General features: G+C 43.1%; 1 protein-coding gene across 4 annotated transcripts; it reads left to right on the top strand.

Moving 5' to 3' along the window:
* The first annotated feature begins 998 nt into the window (after positions 1-998).
* On the top strand, positions 999-23745 carry LOC109896093 (condensin complex subunit 2-like). 4 transcript variants are annotated; one of them, XM_031829768.1, is made up of 18 exons: positions 999-1250; positions 2356-2575; positions 2683-2773; positions 4185-4277; positions 4569-4686; positions 4842-4987; positions 8185-8374; positions 10380-10462; positions 10707-10906; positions 12687-12832; positions 12988-13094; positions 18419-18538; positions 18980-19084; positions 19291-19434; positions 19659-19769; positions 22462-22541; positions 22818-22893; positions 23202-23745. In XM_031829768.1, the coding sequence occupies exons 1-18, from the start codon at positions 1040-1042 to the stop codon at positions 23259-23261; spliced, it is 2301 nt and encodes a 766-aa protein (XP_031685628.1). In that variant the 5' UTR covers positions 999-1039; the 3' UTR covers positions 23262-23745. The 4 variants fall into 4 exon arrangements, with proteins under 4 accessions (XP_031685628.1, XP_020345919.1, XP_031685629.1 ...); XM_020490330.2 differs by having other exon boundaries at positions 22465-22541; XM_031829769.1 differs by having other exon boundaries at positions 4845-4987.

Below are 23745 nucleotides of genomic sequence, written 5' to 3' on the forward strand. Positions count from 1 at the left end.
CACACAATTTCACTAACTATTACTACATCATAATACATAGTCCTGATCACCATCACCATCACAGAACTATAAAATACTTGTATTGGAAAGGCCACAAACCTACCCAATGCAATGATTCTGTTCTCTTCTAGACCTATTTACCGCCATCTAGTGTCATTTATGGATAAATCATCAGTACTGTATTTGAAAATGTTTGAATAAGTCTAGCAATTCTTTCATAGGTTACCAATGTTTTTTATGACAGAAATAGGGTAATATTTCAATAAGCAAACCTAAATTAAATTACAATGATAAGGTTCTGGCCTAAACCATGGACCTTTATCTTTTCTAAATCGATCTTTTCTGAATCGATCTTTTCTAAATGATTTAAAAATAAGTAATACATTTCTTTAATATAGCGCTTTCTTTACAAGTAGAATCTCAAAGTCGCTTCAAAAATAAAATAAACAAAAAAACAATTTAACACATGTAGGAATATGGCAGTTCTTGGGCGATGGTCTTGCACAGCTTTAGATGATAAGCAGTTGAGAAAGGTACTATCTTGAGAGGAGAGAGAAAGCGGTAGTACACATCAGCAGCGGTCCAGAAGAGCCGAAGCAAGCCTCTGCATCTCCTCAACGCAGTCCACTTCCCTCGAGAAACTGGGGAAGGGGGCCAAAAAGCAGATGCTCTTTATCTGGTGTTGCTGCATCATTCAAATTACAATTAGCAAGATAGCTAGCTAGCCAAGCCAAATATAAACAGACTTGTCACAATCATATAAGCATTTCGCTACACCGCAATAACATCTGCTAATCACGTGTGTGACCAATACAATTTTATTTTGATTTGAAAGACCTTATCTCTTCTGTTTAAAGGGTGAATATGCTCTGGAATTTGGTGCCATTTGGGACACAACTTGGTCAAATATTTTAATTAGAGAGAGGACTCTGCTCCGCAGGTGGGTCACCCACTCTGGAGATAAAACACCAGAGAAAATGTTTCCAACTTTTAATGGGGTGATTGGTGGCTAATCGGGTGTCTAAACACAAAATGTGGTATGGGCGGAGCTACCTCAATGGGGCGGAGTCGAGTGTCGATTCAACATGGTAACGCCCACTGTCATTACGTAAACCCTTCGGCGCACATTTTCAAATCTGATCAGGAACAAAAGTGCATTCATACAAAGCTAAATACGCGTTGTTTTCATTTTAATGTAGCTATATATAAAGAAACAGTTCACTGTTCCAGAAGCTTTGGAAATAATCGAGGTAATGTAGGAATTCAATCTATTTACAGCTTTTGTTTTCATACTCGTTAGCTAGCATAAACAAAATCTGGGGATGGCAAATGAGCACATTTTAGTTAACCTTTAATTCAAATCAAATTCATTTATATAGCCCTTCATACATCAGCTGATATCTCAAAGTGCTGTACAGAAACCCAGCCTAAAACACCAAATAGCAAGCAATGCAGGTGTAGAAGCACGGTGGCTAGGAAAAACTCCCTAGAAAGGCCAAAACCTTGGAAGAAACCTAGAGAGGAACCAGGCTATGAGGAGTGGCCAGTCCTCTCCTGGCTGTGCCGGGTGGAGATTATAACAGAACATGGCCAAGATGTTCAAATGTTCATAAATGACCAGCATGGTCAAATAATAATAATCACAGGCAGAACAGTTGAAACTGGAGCAGCAGCACGGCCAGGTGGACTGGGGACAGCAAGAAGTCATCATGCCAGGTAGTCCTGAGGCATGGTCCTAGGGCTCAGGTCCGCCGAGAGAGAGAAAGAAAGATCCTGATATCAATAAACGAGTTAAATTAGCTAAAGTTAGTGAAGGTTGGGTGGGCGTTTGTTGTTGGCATCCTTGTTATTTACGAAGTTTTTGGAACGGATTCCTGTTGGAACGTTACACAAATCATACCCACCCAACCTTCACTAACTTTAGCTAACTTAACTAGTTTATTGATATCAGATATAGTTAATTAGAGTAGCAAGTTATCTAATCCAGTTGTGTTTTTAGCTAGCTAAAAAGTTGGCTAACTAGGTAACGTTAACGTTAGTATCACAGCTACCAACAATCAAACGATACCTTCCTGTATTTAGGCTAGCTAGGTTTAGCTTTGCCAGCCCAAGTGCCAACTAAAATTACTTTGTTTACAGGTGGCCAATAACAAAAACGTGTTAATTTAGGATTGCTTTGAAAAAAATCAAGACGCCTTTGCTTTGGTAACGTTAGATAGCTATGATCAAATATCCAACAGCTAACGTTACTGTTAGCTACCGACAGTATAACTCATTTTAATAAATGTAACTTTAGGAAGCAGAGAGGAATAAAGAACTTAATGTGCATCTGTGTCCCCCTCTCCCCACTGGCAGTCACGATGAGCTCATCGTCCTCACCCCTTTCCCGGGTGCGTCAGTGGGCCTCACCGTCCCTGAAGCACAGAGGCGCCTCTCCTGTCGCGAGCAGCACCCCGCTCTTCGCATCTTTCGAGGGAAACGATGATGAGCTAGAGCGGCGTCAGAGGCGCAGATCCCGGGTCATTGGCCTGCAAGCTGCCGCTGACTCCTCATTTAATGAATCTACCTCTCATAGGTAGGACAAGCCCTCTCTCTGCCAGTAATCTCCTTTAGTACTACATCTTGACAGGTATTCTGTTGATTTAGACCTTTGTAAGAGACAATCCTTGTGTTTGTGTTCAGCACCAAGGGGACCCCTGCTGCTGTGCCCAAACTGTCAAATGCACAGATCTCAGAGCATTACTCCACCTGCATCAAGCTCTCCACTGAAAATGTAAGCAGCATGTGCATGCATATACTGCCGTTAAAAGGCCCTCTTCTAAGAGGGGCAGAATATGTTCTCGCTCCGAGTCATCGCTTATGGCTTCATGCGTTTTCTTCAGAAGGTATTAATACCCCTTGACTTATTCCACATTTTGTTACAGCCTGAATTTTAAAAAAAATCTCGCCCATTTACACACTCTCATAATGACAAAGTGGAAACATGTTTTTTTTTTTATGACACCCCTGTGTCAGTACATGTTACAATCACATTTGGAAGCAATTTTAGCTGTGTCTTTTTCTGGAAGAATCTCTAAGAATTTAGCAAACCTGGATTGTACAACATTTGCACATTATTATTTTTCAGCTCTGTTCCTTTATGATTTTGCCTGTGCTTAGTTCTTCTGTTTCTTTTTATCCTAAAAAGCTCCATAGTCCTTGCCAATGACAAGCATACCCATAACATGATACAGCCTTGAAAAAAAGAGTGCTACTCAGTGATATGTTGTGTTCAATGTGTCCCAAACAAAACGCTTTATATTCAGGACATAAAGTTAATTTCTTTGCCAAATATTTTGCAGTTGTACCTTGTTTAGGAATATTATTCTGTGCAGGCATCCTTCTTTTCACTTTGTCAATTAGGTTAGTGTTTGCGGAGTAACTACAATGTTGTTGATCTATCCTCAGTTTTGTCCTATCACAGCCATTAAACTCTAACTGTTTTAATGTCACTTTTGGCCTCATGTTGAAATCCCTGAGTGGTTTCCTTCCTCTTCGGGAACTGAGTTAGGAAGGACTTATCTATCTTTGTAGTGATTGGGTGTATTGATACACCATCCAAAGTGTAATTAATAACTTCACCATGCTCAAAGGGATATTCAATGTCTGCTTTTTTTTTTATTTTTTTTTTACCCATCTACCAATAAATGCCCTTCTTTGCAAGGCATTGGAAAAACTCCCTGGTCTTTGTGGTTGAAATTCACTGCTCGGTTGAAGGACCTTACAGTTATCTGTATGTGTGGGGTACAGAGATTGAGGTAGTCGTTCAAAAATCATGTTAAACGCTCTTGCACACAGTCCATGCAACTTATTATGTGACTGGTTAAGCAAATTCTTACTCCTGAACTTCATTGGGCTTGCATAACAAAGGGGTTGAATACTTATTGACTCAAGACATTTCAGCTGTAATTTTTGTTATTAATTTGCAAAAATAAAAACACTTTGACATTGTGTGGTATTGTGTGTCACTGGCATGCCTACAGCCAATCTCAATTTTAATCAATTTTATATTCAGGCTATAACAGAACGAAATGTGGGGAAAAGTCAAGGGGTGTGAATAATTTCTGAAGGCACTGTATCTCCAGCCATGCAGGTTATTGGAAACTGGCGTCTCAGATTCACAAAGCCTTGTCCTATTTTTGTAGAAAATTACCACCAAAAATGCCTTTGGTCTCCACCTGATTGACTACATGGCTGACATCCTCAAACAGAAGGATTCTGAGCTCACAAATTTCAAGGTATGGCTTGATACATTAATTATTCATTTTATTGTAGTTTCTGTTTCTTATCTCTCTTTAAATTTACTCATCACAAAACTCTTCAGATTTCCACTACTATTGAGGAGATTAAAGTGTAATCTACTAATGAAGAAATAAGCTTGTAGCGCAACCCCTTAAGATATACATTGTTTGTTTTAATAGGCTTATTCCAAACTAATGGAGTATATTGATGACAGACTGGTCATTTCACTTTATGGGCCTAGCGTCTATTGGCTGTATGAGATTGTGTTTTTCTCTCTCCTTGCCAAGGTGGCAGCGGGTACCTTGGACGCCAGCACCAAGATTTACGCAGTCCGAGTGGATGCTGTCCATGCTGATGCCTACAGAGTACTGGGAGGACTGGGTGCTGAGACCAAGCCTGGGGAAGGTGAGAGCCTCTTAACTATAACATCCATACACTGTCTGTGTGTCCCAAATGGCAAACTATTCTATGGTGCCATACTGTGACGTGCTCTGTTGTAAAAAAATTTTTGTTGTCAATAAAAGATAATCAGGCTCTGACCTTTTCCTATGCGCATGGAGCAGGAGATGGGGGAGAGATGGCGGAAGGTGCTGCAGGAGAACTGGCTGCCAAGCAGGTGGTGAAGAAGAAGAAGAGGCCTCCCAAAAAGACTGTGGAGCAGAACCTGAGCAACATCGACAGCTCTGAGTCGGAGAGGAAGTGTGAGGTAAGTGATGGTTTTCCTGCTCCAGGAATAGCCTGAGGTAAAGGACCAAGCTATGCCTGTGAGGTTTGATGTGGAGTCACCTGGACATTTTTGAGACACATAGCCAAACTCTGAATATAAATGGAATTGGTGCAGAAAGCCTTTTGAATTTTATAAAGTGAGTGTGGAATAGGTGAAATAATTGTTGTTATTGTATTACTAGAAAGTGTATGCCCTCAGGCCTGGAGGGAAGCAAGTCATTCTGCCACCTAAGAATAGAGGAATGACTGGCTCAAATAGCCACCCAATCAGACTCTTACCAACCCTTAATAAAGTTTTGGGAAAAAATTGTGTTTGACCAGATACAATGCTATTTTACAGTAAACAAATTGACAACAGACTTTCAGCACGCTTATAGGAAAGGACATTCAACAAGCACACCACTTACACAAATGATTGGCTGAGAGAAATTAATGATAAATATTGTGGGGGCCGCTTTATGATTCAGTGGGCTTTTGACATTATTGATCATAGTCTACTACTGGAAAAACGTATGTGTTATGGCTTTGCACCCAATGAAATATTGTGGATAAACAGTTACCTGGCTAACAGAACATGGAGAGTGTTCTTCAACAGAAGCCTCACCAACATAATCCAGGTAGAATCAGGAATTCCACAGGCAGCTGTCGAGGCCCCTTACTTTTTTTTTTCAATCTTTACTAACGTCATGCCACTGGAAAATGAGCACGTTGAGGTGACTAAACTGCTTGGAGTAACCCTGGATTGTAAACTGTCATGGTTAAAACATATTGATACAACAGTAGCTAAGATGGGGAGAAGTCTGTCCATAATAAAGAGCTGCTCTACCTTAACAGCACTATCAACAAGGCAGGTCCTACAGGCCCTAGTTTTGTCGCACTGTTCAGTCGTGTGGTCAGGTGCCACGGAGAGGGAGTTACATTTTTTTGCAATTGGCTCAGAACAGGGCAGCATGGCTGGCCCTTGGATGTACACAGAGAGCAAACATGAATCTATCCTGGCTCAAAGTGGAGGAGAGATTGACTTGATCACTAATTGTATTTGTGGGAGGTATTGACATGTTGAAAGCACCGAGCTTTTTGTTTAAATGACTAGCACACAGCTCAGACTCCCATGCATACCCAACAAGACATGGCACCAGAGGTCTCTTCACTGTCCAAGTCCAGAACCGACTATGGCTACATGGAACTCTATTCCACATCAGCGGGGACTGTGAAGCAACACAAACATAGGCACAGACACATGCATGTACACACAATAACATACGCACTATACACACAAGTACACATGGATTTTGTGTTGTAGATATGTGGTAGTGGAGTGGGGGCCTGAGGGCACACACTAGGTGTGTTGTGAGCTGCTGTCTGAAAGATGACTGGGAATATGACCGAATATAAACCGTGTATTTATTCCCTCCAAGGCAATCAAACAACCGACATGTTGTTGTAGGGAAAAAGTGGAGTCGCAATTCAACAGCTCAGACACGAGACGTATGTGGCAGGGTCTACAGGCAGTTACGGACTACAAAAAGAAAACCAGCTACGTCACGGACACCGTCTTGCTTCCAGACAAACAAAACACCTTCTTTGCCCGCGTTGAGGATAATACAGTGCCACCGAAGAGCCCGCTACCAAGGACAGCGGGCCCCCCTCTCCTTCTCCGTGGCTGACGTAAGACATTTTAACGTGTTAACCCTCGCAGGGCTGCTGGCCCAGACAGCATCCCTAGCCGCATGCGCAGACCAGCTGGCTAGTGTTCTTACGGACATATTCAATCGCTCCCTATCCCAGTCTGCTGTCCCCACATGCTTCAAGATGTCCACCATTATTCCTGTACCCAGGAAGGCAAAGATAATTGAACTAAATGACTATCGTAGCACTCACTTCTGTCATCATGAAGTGCTTTGAGAGACTAGTCAAGGATCACCTCCACCTTACCTGCGTGGCCATGCATGCCTCCAACTCAATCATCAAGTTTGCAGACGACACAACAGTAGTGGGCTTGATTACCAACAACGACGAGACAGCCTACAGGGAGGAGGTAAGGGCACTCGGAGTGTAGTGTCAGGAAAACAACCTCTCACTCAATGTCAACAAAACAAAGGAGATGATCGTGAACTTCAGGAAACAGCAGAGGTAGCATCCTCTCTCTATCCACATCGACGGGACAGCAGTGGAGAAGGTGGAAAGTTTTTAATTTCCTCAGCGTACACATCACAGACTAACTGAAATGGTCCACCCACACACACTGTGTGGTGAAGAAGGCGCAACAGTGCATCTTCAACCTCAGAAGAAATTTGGCTTGTGACCTAAAACACTGTCAAACTTTTAATGATGGGCAATTGAGAGCTTCCTTTCAGACTGTATCCCCGCCTGGTACGGCAACTGCACCACCCTTAACCGCAAGGCTCTCTAGAGGGTGGTGCGGTCTGCACAACGCATCACCGGGGGCAAACTATATTCTCCAGGACACCTAAAGCACCCGATGTCACAGGAAGGCCAAAAAGATCATCAAGGACAACAACAACCCGAGCCACTGCCTGTTTACCCCGCTACCATCCAGAAGGCGATGTCAGTATAGGTGCATCAAAGCTGGGACTGAGAGACTGAAAAACAGCTATCTCAAGGCCATCAGACTGCTAAACAGCCATCAGTAACACAGTGGCTGCTGCCTACATAGACTCAAATCATTGGCCACTTTAATAAATGGATCACTAGTCACTTTAAATAATGCCACTTGAATGTTTGCTGCTCGGTCATCGCTCATCCATATATTTATATGTACATATTCTTATTCCATCCCTTTAGATTTGTGTGTATTAGGTAGTTGTTGTTTAATTGTTAGATTACTTGTTAGATATTTGTGCACTGTCGGAACTAGAAGCACAAGCATTTCGCTACACTCGCATCTGCTAACCATGTGTATGTGACCAATGAAATTTGATTTGTGTAATCTGTTATGAATGTAATGTTATTAAAATTGTATAACTGCCTTTTGCCGGACCCCAGGAAGAGTAGTTGCTGCATTGGTAGCAGCTTATGGGGATCCATAATAAATACAAAGCCAGAGGACTTATTATGATATTTACTGAGAGTATGGATCCTACAGATCCTACAAAGCTCACACATGGTAAACTCACCAATATTCTCCTCGTTATCATCCCACCCCTCCAACTCCAGGTCGACCCCATGTTCCAGCGCATGGCGTCGTCCTTCGACGAGAGCAGCACAGCAGGTGTATTCCTGTCGGTGCTGTTCAGTGAAGACAGTAGCTGTGAGCTGCTCTTCCCCTCCCACATGACCCTGCTGCACTCCACTCACTCCTGCTCCCAGTCTCCTCCGCAGCACGTCCCTTCGCTGCCCTTCACAGGTAACACTGACTGGGTCACGTCAGCATCACACTTTTTGACCCGGGACATATGTAGCAAGTACCCCAGAGTAGAAGTTCTGATTTAGGATCAGCTTTGCCTTTTAGATCACAATGTATATGATTGTGTACAATGGGAGTCTGATCCGAGAACAGCACTCCTACTGTACAGTGCTTAATTTGTCAATTGGGAGGTGCCTGAACAAAGTGATCCTGAGAGAGGGGTGACCTGGGGGGGCTCTGAGGTACCAGAGCGTATAAAAAATGCTTTCACCTTCATAATAAAGCATTGGATGCATTATCGCTTTTGCGTACTGGCATAGCGTAGAGGCGATTTGTAGAAGTTGCACTCATGGGGGACCGTTTTGTAGCCTGGGATCTGAGGAAAATTTGGTCTTGCATAAACTCATTTCATGCAATTCTATATCATTTTAGATGACTCGAGACTTTAGCAGAATCTTTTTTTAATACCCAACAAGTTATTGGAATTTCTGGATACTTTGACACTGACAAACTAAGAATCAATAAAAACGACCTGTCTTGAATTCATCACTAACTTTGGCCTAGGTGTGTGGAGACAAACGTATTGTACAATATGAATATGACAATATGAAAAGGAAATGAGTCTTTAAAAAGCTTTCCAGTTTCACTGACTCACCCAATGATGTGCAGCTCACTCACCAGTGATGATTGATGTGCTCGTGCCAAAAGCTTATATCTCTCGTTTTACTTTGTAAAACAATGAAGTTCACTCAATAGGTCCATTTGGAAGTTGATAGCTTGGTAGACATATTAGTCTTTTCAGCAGGATCCATTTGCTTTACAACCTGTTTTCCCGAGATTGTATTTGAAATGATTGCTAAAGGCCTGTTTTTGGCTGCATGCTGTTAACCTACAGATTTACTGCTGGTTCCCGACTGTAGGCATCAAATCACATTTTATTGGTCACATGCGCCGAATGCATGTGAACGTGTGTGGGTAGAGTCTAGAGAGTGTGCATAGAGCCGGTGCAAAACAATTAAGATGAATAAATAAAATGGTCAATGTAAATTGTCCGGATAGCCATTTGATGAACTGTTCCGCAGTCTTTTGGCTTGAGTTATGATTGGGCTACGCACAATCCACAGCTAGGCTATTAAACAAACCAAAAAAGTTATTGATCCTCTGTGGCTAAATTATAGGCCTACTCCTTATTTCTGAACGGACGGCAGTGATTCCATAACTTTGGTAAATATATGGACATTTATCAGGGGTGCTACGGCACCTCCAGCACAATTCTTGTGGCTATGGTTCTATAAGGAAATAAATAATGTAGTGCAAGATACAGGCGTGTTTCTTTCTCTCACCACAGCAATGGCCACGTGCGTTGGTCTATATAGGCTACAATGTTGCGCAAAAACCCAGGCTGGCCCACACAAATCAATTCTTAGAATATCAGGCATGTTTTCACATCACATATGTTAGGGGGCAGAATAAATCTGGTGGAGTCAACTTTCATTTTTACATTGAAAACAGTGAAAATAATTTTTCATGCCACGACAGGTACTGAATCCCGGCAAATAGGTTCCGAAACGAAACGGTGAAGTGCCAGATCCTGTTGCAGCAGAATCCAGATTAAATTAAGCACTGCTCCTACTCTGAGACACATGAATACATATGACCCCTGGGCTGTTTTTGCTGTAGTCTGGCATAGTATCTCTAGATTTTCTCAAAGCCTGGTTGTGTTGATTGTTGAGTGATGCTGTAAGGCAGTGTTTCTCAATCCTGGTCCTGGGGACCCAAAACGGTTCACATTTTTGTTTTGCCCTAGCACTACACTCCTGATTTTACTAATCTAAGGTATGATGATGAGTCTGTTAGTGGAATCGGGTATGTAGTGCGAGGACAAAACGAAAATGTGCACCCACCCAGAACCAGGATTAAGAAACGATGCTGTAAATTATTGGCACTTGGCCTACATATTCCGATTTAATGGTATCATTCATGAAATGATTGTGTGATTGGACAGGTGGTCTCCAGCAGACCCAGGAGAAGAGCTCCATCTGCCCCTCCCTGGCAGACTTCTCTTTCACCAGCTGGAACCCTGACCAGGTGAGCGCAACGTACACTTGCAATATACACAGCTTCCATTCCAAATGGCACCCTATTTCCTATATAGTGCACTACTTTTGACCAGGACTCTATGGGCCCTGGTCAAATATAGTGCACGGTATAAGGAATAGGGTGCCATTTGGGAAGCACACGTCTTTATTTTAGTTTGGAAATGATACAGATCGGAGGTATTGTTTTGATACAGTAGTCATATAGCCCTATATAAATCGTTCTTCTATTACAGACCATGACCCAGATGCTGGAGAAGATGAAGCAGGGGGATCACGTGTTTGACCGGAACGCTGAGGCGGAGCCAGATGAGGAGTGTCAGGATTTTGGGGATCATTTTGATGGAGACTATGAGGATGGTCAGGGGGATTATGGTGGAGAGGGCTCCAAGGAACACAAGGATGGCTGTAAGGCTGGAGGGACGGGGAGAGGAAGGTGAGTGCACTGAGGGTGTTTGTTACAGGGTGGTAACAACCTGGGGGTGTTTGTTGGTACTCTGCTTGTTTATACCTGTAGAGCAGTGGTTCCCAAACTCTTTATAGTCCCGTACCCCTTCAAACATTAAACCTCCAGTTGCGTACCCCCTGGTTGTCCTGGTTTGCAGAAGAGGATGTCTTCCTTAATTGACCCCCCCCCATCAACGTAACAGACATATGCCAGAAGCTGTGCCAGGCCCGCCATGTCTGTTGACTCATCTAGCTGTAACGCTTAGAATTCACTGGCTTGTATGCCGAAGCAGTAATTGTTTCAAAACATCTCCATCCATGTTACTAATGTGTCATGAAACAGTGTTGTTGGATGAAGGCATTGTCTGTATAGTTTTATTTGCCTTTTCCCCCAATATTGCCCCAGCCATATCCACTGCAGCAGGAAGAATGAAGTCCTCCACAATAGTATGAGGCTTGCCTGTCCTTGCCACTCGGTAGCTCACCATATAAGACGCTTCTAGCCCCTTCTTCTTAATGGTATCTGTTGCTTTTATACACGTCTTACCACTCGAAAGTCATGTTAATTTTCGCTCAAACTCCTGTGGTGTATTTTTCAAATTGGCATGTTTTGTTTCTAAATATCTGCGCAAGAGTGACGGTTTCACCCATGGGAGAGCAACGGTTAATGTGATTTTATGTAAATTTTCTGGCTACCTGTATTTGACATTGTTATTTCGCTGAACCCTAGATAGTTTCATTAGATTTTTTTTGGCAGTGAAATGAGGCTACTTAAACGAGGGGGGAAAAACCTCACCTAAATGTTGTATAGCCCCTTTCGAAAATATAAATTGGCTGTTTGAAAATGTGAATACACACGCACATAAAAATCTTCACATTTTCAAACAGCCAATTTATATTTTGTATATATACACACACGCACACACTATTATGCATACCCCAGTTTGGGAATAGTTGCCATAGAGGATCCCAGAGATGTTTCATGAGGAACGGTATCCCACAAGGAAACCTGTCTGGTAGTTTTAATTGACCTTGTTCTGTCTCTAGTTTTGTTGTTGTTGTGTGTACCATGATGTCCTGAGTGTTTCAAAACTGTTATGACGGTAACACACCCAAACCCTTTAAATATCCAGTTTAGATGTCTGGATGAATGAAGGGAAACAATTTGACTCGACAGAAAAAGCTCTACTAATGACCTCCTTATCTTAGGTCCAGGCAGGCTTTAGAATGAGTTACTTATCCTAGCAAAAGTAATTGGATTAACTGAAGATGTGTTTATTAAATCCATATTTTTCCCAGTCTAGGTTTAAAAATGAAACTGATGTTTTTTTTCCATCTTGGGCAATAGTTACAGGGGAGATGGATGAGCCAATTAGACAATTAGGTGGCCATGATAGTATGCGGGCCAGATTGGGAATTTAGCAAGGACACCGGGGTTAACACCCCTACTCGTACAATAAATGCCATGGGATCTTTAGTGACCACAGTCAGGACACTCATTTAACGTCCTATCTGAAAGATGGTACCATACACAGGGTAATGTCCCCAATCACTGCACAGGGGGATTGGCTTTTATTTATTTTTTATCAGAGGAAAGAGGGCCTCCTACTGGCCCTCCAACACCACTTCCAGCAGCATCTGGTCTCACATCTGTGGACCGACCAGAACCAACCCTTAGCTTCAGAGGCAAGCCAGCAGTGGGATGCAGGGTGCTATGCTGCTGGCCATGTATTTTAATGTCATTCTGTGGTGTGGTTGACTGTCCACAGGGATGTGATTCCCATTGGAGGGGGGGACATAGCCACCATGTGTCTGCAGCTGTCCAACCAGCCCAGAGAGTACTCCTACTTCAGCCCTAGGACCATGGCTACCTGGGCAGGTCCTGGCTACTGGCGCTTCAAACCTCTGCACAAGAGTGAGTGGTGGTTGTACGGACAAAGTCATGTTGTGTATGTAGTTTATCTGTGTTTGAGAGAATTCCTTAACAGCATTGGCCACTAAATATCACCTGTTCATTCCTCTGTCTCGCTCGTGTGTGTGGTGTGTGTGTGTGTGTGTGTGTGTGTGTAGAGGACAACATGCCTGAGAAGGAGGGTCGCAAGAGGAAGTCTAAGAATGCCTTTGAAATTGACTTTAACGATCATGTCAACATTGAAACCTACTTCTGCACCACTAGAGTAAGCCCTTGGTAACCCCCCCAGTTCTCTGATTATTGTTTGAGCTACATTTTTGGAAATAATATTCTCAAGGTTTTGCTCACCTGAGGTAGTGTGGTCTACAGCTTATCATGAGATACTCTATCTACCTAGAGACTTTTCAGCTGTATTTTTCGTAGCTGTCTACATCCCACCGCAGACCGATGCTGGCACTAAGACATCACTGAATGTGCTGTATTCCGCCATAAGCAAACAGGAAAACACTCACCCAGAGGCGGTGCACTTAGTAGCCGGGGACTTTAATGCAGGGAAACTTAAATCAGTTTTACCAAATTTCTATCAGCATGTTAAATGTGCAACCAGAGGGAAAAAACTCTGAACCACCTTTTACTCCGCATACAAAGCTTGTCCTCCATTTGGCAAATCTGACCATAATTCTATCCTCCTGATTCCTGCTTACAAGGAAAAATAAAGCAGGAAGCACCTGTGACAAGATCAATAAAAAAGTGGACAGATCAAACAAATGCTAAGCTACAGGATTGTTTTACTAGCACAGACTGGAATATGTTCCGGGATTTCTCCGATGGCATTGGGGAGTACACAACATCAGTCATTGGCTTCATCAATAAGTGCATTGACGACGTCGTCCCCACAGTGACCATACGTACATACCCCAACCAGAAGCCATGGATTACAGGCAACATCCGCACTGAGCTAAAGGCCAGAGCTGCCACTTTCAAGGATCATGACTCTAACCCGGAGGCTTATAAGAAATCCCGCTATGCCCACCGATGAACCATCAAAGCATCAATGGAGGACTAAGATCGAATTGTACTACATAGGCTCTGATGTTCGTCGGATGTGACAGGGCTTGCAAACCATTACAGACTACAAAGAAACACAGCTGAGATCTGCCCAGTGACACGAGCCTACCAGATGAGCTAAAGTACTTCTATGCTCGCTTTGAGGCAAATAACACTGAAACATGCATGAGAGCACCAGCTGTTCCGGAAGACTGATCATGCTCTCCGCAGCCGATGTGAGTAAGACCTTAAACCTATTTGGGATCAGTGTCCCTTCCACGGGATGGTTGAGCTGACACAGGCTAATTCGATTAGCATGAGGTTCTAAGTACAATAAAATTTCCCAGAACATAATTTAGATATCTGATAGTCAGGAAGATTAACAAGAATTTAATCTAACTGCACTGTCCAATTTACAGTAGCTATTACAGTGAAAGAGTGAGGAGAGGTGCACAATTTTGAACATGAAAAGTTATTAATAAACAAATTAGGCACATTTGAGCTGTCTTGACACAACATTTTGAACATAAATGCAATGGTTCATTGGATCGGTCTAAAATGTTGCACATACATTGCTACCATCTAGTGGCCAATATCTAAATTGCACCTAGGCTGGAATAATACATTATGGATTTCAAAGATGATGGTACAAAATAACACTTTTTTTTTCTCCCCTTTGTATTATCTTTTACCAAATCTAGTGTGTTATTCTCCTACATTCCTTTCACATTTCCACAAACTTCAAAGTGTATCCTTTCAAATGGTACCAAGAATATGCATATCCTTGCTTCAGGGCCTGAGCTACAGGCAGTTAGATTTGGGTATGTCTTTTTAGGTGAAAATTGAAAAAAGAGGGTGGATCCTTAAGATCAACATTCACAGACTGATTACCAGGACATGCACTGCGAGCATACGCTGACCAACTGCCAAGTGTCTTAACTGACATTTTCAACCTCTTCCTGTCCGAGTCTGTAATACCAACATGTTTTAAGCAGACCACCATAGTCCCTGTGCTCAAGAACCCTAAGGTAACCTGCCTAAATGACTACCGACCCGTAGCACTCAGGTCTGTAGCCATGAAGTGCTTTGAAAGGCTGGTCATGGCTCACATCAACACCATTATCCCAGAAACCCTAGGCCCACTCCAATTTGCATACCGCCCTAACAGATCCACAGATGATGCAATCTCTATTGCACTCCACACTGCCCTTTCCCACCTGGATAAAAGGAACACCTATGTGAGAATGCTATTCATTGACTACAGCTCAGCATTCAACACCATAGTGCCCTCAAAGCTCATCAATAAGCTAACGACCCTGGGACAAAACACCTCCCTCTGCAACTGGATCCTGGACTTCCTGACGGGCCGCCCCCAGGTGGTAAGGGTAGGTAACAACACATCCAACACACTGATCCTCAACACAGGGCCCTCAGGGGTGTGTGCTCTGTCCCCTACTGTACTGCCTGTTCACTCATGGCTGCACTGCCAGGCATGACCCCAATACCATCATTAAGTTTGCCGATGACAAAACAGTGGTAGGCCTGATCATCGACAACGACAGTGGTGCCAGGACAAAAACCTCTCCCTCAACGTGATCAAGCCAAAGGAGATGATTGTGGACTATAGGAAGAAGAGGACCGAGCATGCCCCCATTCTCATCAACAGGGCTGTAGTGGAGCAGGTTGAGAGCTTCAAGTTCCTTGGTGTCCACATCACCAACAAACTTACTTACTTCTCATATCCTGATATCGATACATATCACGATAGACATTCTGTAAATTCAATGAATAAATAGTTTATATAATGTGTCCACATGTAAAGGCCTATTTCTTATGACCTTTTATTTGTTGAGTATAATTCAAAAAAAAAATTTTTTTGCATTTGGTATCTTGAGTCGAGTGTTAGCACCAACTCACGAAACCCCTGTTTCTCGACAGTGTAAATTAGGGCCATGTCTTTGCAAATGTAAGTTATAACGGCAGCTGTTACCTCCTTCCATCGAATTGTACTACATAGAGTTTAGTGGTGTTTGAGCCTGTTGTCGGGACCGGCCTGTGGCATATTTTGCAGAGGGTGTTTTTCTGGTGTGTGTCAGACTTTACATACCCAAACCACGCCCTTGCGACTGAAGTAGCCTCTCTTTTAGGTACGGTCTCGGTGCTCTGTATCACGTTCACTCTCCATGTTTTGCTTGTGTTGCAAATGTCCAAATATAAAGAGTGTGATTTGCGACACAACGAAATAAACGAGAGCATAATATGAAACGATAGAAAATCGTCTATCGTCACACGATATTTATCATCATCTCGCCTAGCCCTGGTCCAAGCACACCAAAACAGTCGTGAAGAGGGCACGACAAAACCTGTTCCCCCTCAGGAGACTGAAAAGATTTGGCATGGGTCCTCAGATCCTCAAAATGTTCTACAACCGCACCATCGAGAGCATCACTGGTTACATCACTACCTGGTATGGCAACTGCTCGGCCTCCGACCGTAAGGCACTACAGAGTTTAGTGTGTATGGCCCAGTACATCACTGGTGCCAAGCTTCCTGCCATCCAGGACCTCTACACCAGGCAGTGTCAGAGGAAGGCCCTAAAAATTGTCAGACTCCAGCCACCCTAGTTAGACTTCTCTCTGCTATCACACAGCAAGCGGTACAGGAGCGCCAAGTCTAGTTCCAAGAGGCTTCTAAACAGCTTCTACCCGGGCCGACTCTTTTCTCTGTATACATCAATGATGTCACTCTTGCTGCTGGTGATTCTCTGATCCACCTCTACGCAGACGACACCATTCTATATACTTCTGCCCCCTCTTTTGGACACTGTGTTAACTAACCTACAGACGAGCTTCAATGCCATACAACTCTCCTTCCGTGGCCTACAACTGCTCTTAAATGCAAGTAAAACTAAATGCATGCTCTTCAACCGATCGCTGCCCGCACCTGCCCGCACGTCCAGCATCACTACTCTGGACGGTTCTGACTATGTGGACAACTACAAATACCTAGGTGTCTGGTTAGACGATAAACTCTCCTTCCAGACTCACATTAACCATCTCCAATCCAAAATTAAATCTAGAATCTGCTTCCTATTTCGCAACAAAACATCCTTCACTCATGTTGCCAAACATACCCTAGTAAAACTGACCATCCTCCTGATCCTCGACTTCGGCGACGTCATTTACAAAATAGCCTCCAATACCCTACTCAATCAATTTGATGCAGTCGATCACAGTGCCATCCATTTTGTCACCAAAGCCCCATATACTACCCACCACTGCGACCTGCATGTTCTCGTTGGCTGGCCCTCGTTTCACATTTGTTGCCAAACCCACTGGCTCCAGGTCATCTATAAGTTTTTGCTAGGTAAAGCCCTGCCTTATCTCAGCTCACTGGTCACCATTGCAGCACCCACCCATAGCACTCGCTCCAGCAGGTATATCTCACTGGTCACCCCCAAAGCCAATTCCGCCTTTGGCCGCCTTTCCTTCCAGTTCTCTGCTGCCAATGACTGGAAGGATTTGCAAAAATCCCTGAAGCTGGAGACTCATTTCTCCCTCACTAACTTTATGCACCAGCTGTCAGCGCAGCTTACAGATCACTGCACCTGTACATAGCCAATCTGTAAATAGCCCATCCAACTACCTTATCCCCATACTGTTATTTATTTTTTACTCCTTTGCACCCCAGTATCGCTACTTGCATATTCATCTTTTGCACATCTATCACTCCGGTGTTTAATTGCGAAATTGTTATGATTTTGCCATTATGGCCTATTTATTGCGAACCTCTCTTATCTTACCTCAGTTGCACATGTATGTAGACTTTTTCTCTATTGTGTTATTGATTGTATGTTTGTTTATTCCATGTGTAACTCTGTTGTTGTTTGTCACACTGCTTTGCTTTATCTTGGCCAGGTCGCAGTTGTAAATGAGAACTTGTTCTCAACTAGCCTGGTTAAATAAAGGTGAAATAAAAAACCCAAGCCATAAGACTCATGAACATCTAATCATATGGCTTCCCAGACTATTTGCATTGCCCCCCCTCCTTTACACCACATGTATAGTCACTTTAATAACTCTACCTACATGTACTTATTACCTCAACTAACCGGTGCACATTGACTCTGTACCGGTACCCCCCATGTATAGTCTCGCTATTGTTAATTTACTGCTGCTCTTTAATTACTTGTTACTTTTATTTCTTATTCTTACTCAGTTATTTGTTTTCCTGCATTGTTGGTTAGGGGCTCGTAAGCATTTCACTGTAAGGTTGTATTCGGCGCATGTGACTAAATTTGATTTTATAATCACTAGTAGGCAGTCACATTCTAAAGTTAAAGTGCCCGTTTTCTGAGCCGTTGTCAATCACTTTTGATGCTAATACAGGGGTCAAGTGTCTTGACAATCCCTGCCTATGTGTAAGACAGTTATGCAATTTCTGCACCCGAGGAAATGTGGTTTTAGTGGCTATAGGAGTTTCCTCACCACTCACACATTGATTCAAATCTTTCTCTCACCTCTGCTTAATGTGTTCTCCCAGGCTGCTACCACTATCATCAAGTCCGCCCTCAGTACCAGCAACAAGAGAACCACTCTAGCTGCAGACTTCCAGTTCCCCCTTAAGACCCTGTCCCAACTCAGCCTCAAACCTGCCAGCACAGTAAGACCTTCTGTACACAACAACCAGCATGGAATAAACACATTTTGGGTGAAATGAATGTAACGCACACTAGTTGACCCTGTCCGGTGTCTCCATGGTGATACCAGGGGACAGTGGTGTGCTAAAACAATGTGCAGCCGCCACCAGATACAGTCAGGCTTCATAACCGTAGCTGAATGGAACTGATATGCTGGTGCAACTGATAAAGTGAAGATTGTGATGCCACTGACGTGTGCTCCATGTCAGTAAACGTGTGTGTGCTCCATGTCAGTTATCGTGTGTGTGTGTGCTCCATGTCAGTAAATGTGTGTGTGTGTGTGCTTCATGTTAGTTATCGTGTGTGTGTGCTTCATGTTAGTTATCGTGCGTGTGCTCCATGTCAGTAAACGTGTGTGTGCTCCATGTCAGTAAACGTGTGTGTGTGTGTGTGCTCCATGTCAGTTGTGTAAAGAGGGCCAGAAGAGGTTGTCTGGAGAGCTGGAAGGCATCGGAGACTACGACTACAACAACGCCAACGACACAGCCAACTTCTGTCCTGGCCTGCAGGTCTGTATTGTAACTCCTGTGTCAGTCTTATACAGTTTCCATTATGTGTCAATAAGACCACTACAGAGATAGACCTTGCCAGTGTATCATTACCCCCACTAATTCTATAGCTTCAGCCCTACTTTGTTAGTAGCTGGTTTTGTAATTATTTGGCTAATCTCTTTCTCGTCCTCTCTCTCTACATATCTATCCGACTCTCTCTATAGGGTGGGTACAGTGATGATGGGGAAGGTTTCAGTAGAGGTGCAGATCACACCCAGCCTTCTGCAGACAGTAACCTTGCCTCCTCACAAGACCATGACGACGTGTCCACCTATGGGGAGGACGACCTGGTGCCAGAACCACACCGGGTGGGAAGGGGAATGGTTATGGGGAGCCAGTGTTCAGCAAGTGTCATACTCTAAAATTTGTGTAGAAAGGATTAAAGACTGCAACAACACCAACGACACAGCCAACTTCTGCCCTGGCCTGCCCCGACACTGGCACCCAGTGCCGCCTTCAGGGTATAAATGCTCTGAAATGGCAGCATCATGTTTGAAATGTTGTTAAAGCCCAGCTTTGCCTTTCATTTCAGGTGAACAAGATTGAGATAAACTATGCCAAAACTGCCAAGAAGATGGACATGAAGAGGCTCAAGAACATCATGTGGAATCTTCTGACTGACAGTCTGGAAAAAACAGCCAAGGTCAATTTTAAAGTGTTTTCATGCCTCTCTTTCCCCTCCGAGGTCTCATTGACTGACTTCTATGGTTGGCTAATATGTTGTTTTTTTCCCTCCGTGCCTCTTCCTTGCAGACCTGGGTAGAATATCAATAGGTTTTGCTCGACTCCTATCACTTCTGTCCTCTCCTCACCTGCTCTTGAAAAAGGTCAAAGGTAGTCAAGGAGAAGAAACAAATGTTATTGTATGAAGTGAGACTGCTCCAATCACGTTTCATCGGGCAAAATGCGTATACAGGGGTGGAATGCCAAAATAAATGTGTTGTGATAAAATCAAATGTGGCTAGATGTGAAAGACATTTTACAGGTAAAAGGATGAGTAGCATATAGTTTTTAAATGTGTGCATGCTTTTCTCATATGAGAAAACAGCTGATTCAATGGGGGTGTGGCAGATTTTAAAACACTTCCGTGATAGAAGCTGAAAGGATACTCTTGTGCATCCTCTGCTGAAGTAGTTAATCAAGGAGGTAAGCACTCCTCTGTTCGCCTACTAACAATTTGACACACACTCCTTGACCATGGAGTTTCCAGGTCATGGAGGAGTGGACAGACTTGCCCAGTAGCTGACATGCATAAAGATGGTGACCCCCATGTACAGTGGGGCAAAAAAGTATTTAGTCAGCCACCAATTGTGCAAGTTCTCCCACTTCAAAAGATGAGAGGCCTGTAATTTTCATCATAGGTACACTTCAACTATGGCAGACAAAATGAGAAGAAAAAAAATCCAGAAAATCACATTGTAGGATTTTTAATGAATTTATTTGCAAATGATGGTGGAAAATAAGTATTTGGTCACCTACAAACAAGCAAGATGTCTGGCACTCACAGACCTGTAACTTATTCTTTAAGAGGCTCCTCTGTCCTCCACTCGTTGCCTGTATTAATGGCACCTGTTTGAACTTGTTATCAGTATAAAAGACACCTGTCCACAACCTCAAACAGTCACACTCCAAACTCCACTATGGCCAAGACCAAAGAGCTGTCAAAGGACACCAGAAACAAAATTGTAGACCTGCACCAGGCTGGGAAGACTGAATCTGCAATAGGTAAGCAGCTTGGTTTGAAGAAATCAACTGTGGGAGCAATTATTAGGAAATGGAAGTCATACAAGACCACTGATAATCTCCCTCGATCTGGGGCTCCACGCAAGATCTCACCCCGTGGGGTCAAAATGATCACAAGAACGGTGAGCAAAAATCCCAGAACCACACGGGGGGACCTAGTGAATGACCTGCAGAGAGCTGGGACCAAAGTAACAAAGCCTACCATCAGTAACACACTACGCCGCAGGGACTCAAATCCTGCAGTGCCAGACGTGTCCCCCTGCTTAAGCCAGTACATGTCCAGGCCCGTCTGAAGTTTGCTAGAGAGCATTTGGTTGATCCAGAAGAAGATTGGGAGAATGTCATATGGTCAGATGAAACCAAAGTATAACTTTTTGGTAAAAACTCAACTCGTCGTGTTTGGAGGACAAAGAATGCTGAGTTGCATCCAAAGAACACCATACCTACTGTGAAGCATGGGGATGGAAACATCATGCTTTGGGGCTGTTTTTCTGCAAAGGGACCAGGACGACTGATCCGTGTAAAGGAAAGAATGAATGGGGCCATGTATCGTCAGATTTTGAGTGAAAACCTCCTTCCATCTGCAAGGGCATTGAAGATGAAACGTGGCTGCGTCTTTCAGCATGACAATGATCCCAAACACACCGCCCAGGCAACGAAGGAGTGGCTTCATAAGAAGCATTTCAAGGTCCTGGAGTGGCCTAGCCAGTCTCCAGATCTCAACCCCATAGAAAATCTTTGGAGGGAGTTGAAAGTCCATGTTGCTCAGCAACAGCCCCAAAACATCACTGCTCTAGAGGAGATCTGCATGGAGGAATGGGCCAAAATACCAGCAACAGTGTGTGAAAACCTTGTGAAGACTTACAGAAAATGTTTGACCTCTGTCATTGCCAAAAAAGGGTATATAACAAAGTATTGACAAACTTTTGTTATTGACCAAATACTTATTTTCCACCATAATTGACAAATTCATTAAAAATCCTACAATGTGATTTTCTGGATTTCTTTTCTAATTTTGTCTGTCCTAGTTGAAGCGTACCTATGATGAAAATGTACAGGCCTCATCTTTTTAAGTGGGAAAACTTGCACAATTGGTGGCTGACTAAATACTTTTGTGCCCCACTGTACTTACTACAAATGCCTAATTTCACTGTGTTATACAGTGCTCCCCATTTCCTCTTGTATTGTATCTGCATTAGCACAGTAAACTTGATCCCGACTTTTGATCCAAGACCATTCTAAAAAGAAAAAAAGTAGATTGTGCAGATTTATTGGCACATTGAACCATGTCGTGTGCCGTAGTTTTTTTTTAAACTGTGGGTATTGCTAAAACAATAACTTAATCTGAATTCCTCCATCTTTATGCACCTTTCGCCATTGAGAATCTTCCCTGGGTTCAAATAGTATTCAAAATCTTTCAAATACTTTGAGCGTTTGCTAAGGTGTGCCAGGAGTCCCAGGTCTGCAAGGTTTGCACTTTTCGATTGGTTCCATTCCAACAGCAAAGCTTAATTTACCACAAATTAAATTTTAAATGTATTTGAACCCAGGACTGCATCCTTGTGGTTGACAGTGTTATGTTTTGTTCTCAGCAGGAGGTGGAGAATGCTGAGACTTCAGAGGTGTCTGGGGAGAAAGTCTTCAGTCAGACCACAAAGACCCTGCTTCAAAGGTACCAAGCCTTAGTATCACCACTGGGCCCATTTCTTAAATGGCTATAGTGTTTTCTCAGCTGCCATTGAAGAGAATTCTAGTTGTTTTTCTTCTTCGTCTTTTCATTAAACTAGTAGCGAGATAGACATGCGTCATTTATTTAGACATTACTGCCAACTGAGGGACTTTGGATGGTGATGGTCCAAACATTCATTTGCTAAAAGGGATGTGGATGGGACATACGTGCTGATAAATAATGTAATAAAAGCCATGTCTTGTTCTCCTGTCACTTCAGCCTGCCCCCCACCATGGCTCAGAACCTGTCTGTGCCCCTGGTGTTCGTCGCCCTGCTGCACTTGGCCAATGAGAAGGTGAGTAGCTACTTCTCTGACCTATTGCACCATGTCATTACTAAAATAAGTTGGTTCTAGACATGGCTATTATGTTGGCATGTAGTGGTAGTACATATCTACATTATTAACTCAATACATTTAGAGCTTTTATTCATTGAGTGGGTGTCTGGCACAATTTATTTTGTCTGTGTTAAATATAAACTCTATGAATCTTTCAGATAGTCGTCAGTATCAAGGCTGTTTCCACTTGGTAGTTGAGTGTGAATGAAGAGTTAACCACGCCACTCAATTTTTCTTGTCATTCATTGTCTGTTTTCTTTTAAAAGAATTTGGAGCTCGTGAAGGTGGACGACATGTCAGATATCCTCATCAAGCAAGGTCAATGAAAAGGGCTAAACAATGGGATTTAAACAGAGACTTGTTTCCTTTTCTCCTCAAACTGCTTATTCTCACTTTTTCTATGTATATGATGAATTCCCGGCCATTCGTGTCAAAGGCGCCATCACATTTAGGTGAAATATGTTATTTCTAGGAAATGTATAGTAAGTGTCCCTCATCTGTTTATTACCTGAATAGTGTTAACATATTTACCTGTACATTCAGTAGAACCTGTCCTTTTTTTGTTCTACATCTATTGTGTGTAAATAACTGTGGAGGCTGCTGAGGGGAGAGTGGCTCATAATAATGTCTGGAATGGTATCAAACACATGAAAACCATGTGCTTGATACCATTCCATTCCAGCCATTTATTATGAGTCGTCCTCCCCTCAGGAGCCTCCACTGGTAAATAATATAAATGCCTCCCTCAAGACTGTGTAATGTGTACATACCAAAAATAAAAAAAGTTTGTTTTTCTACATTACACAGGAA

This window comes from Oncorhynchus kisutch, linkage group LG8 (assembly GCF_002021735.2).
Source record: "Oncorhynchus kisutch isolate 150728-3 linkage group LG8, Okis_V2, whole genome shotgun sequence".
Taxonomy (NCBI): domain Eukaryota; kingdom Metazoa; phylum Chordata; class Actinopteri; order Salmoniformes; family Salmonidae; genus Oncorhynchus; species Oncorhynchus kisutch.

What these genes read in the sequence shown, in the direction of transcription:
- LOC109896093 (XM_031829768.1), top strand. Translation starts at nt 1,040, where the DNA reads ATGGGCGGAGCTACCTCAATGGGGCGGAGTCGAGTGTCGATTCAACAT. An exon ending in CCAGCTGGAACCCTGACCAG is followed by an intron (nt 10,463 to 10,706) that starts GTGAGCGCAACG and finishes CTTCTATTACAG; the next exon opens with ACCATGACCCAGATGCTGGA. An exon ending in TGGTGCCAGAACCACACCGG is followed by an intron (nt 19,435 to 19,658) that starts GTGGGAAGGGGA and finishes CTTTCATTTCAG; the next exon opens with GTGAACAAGATTGAGATAAA.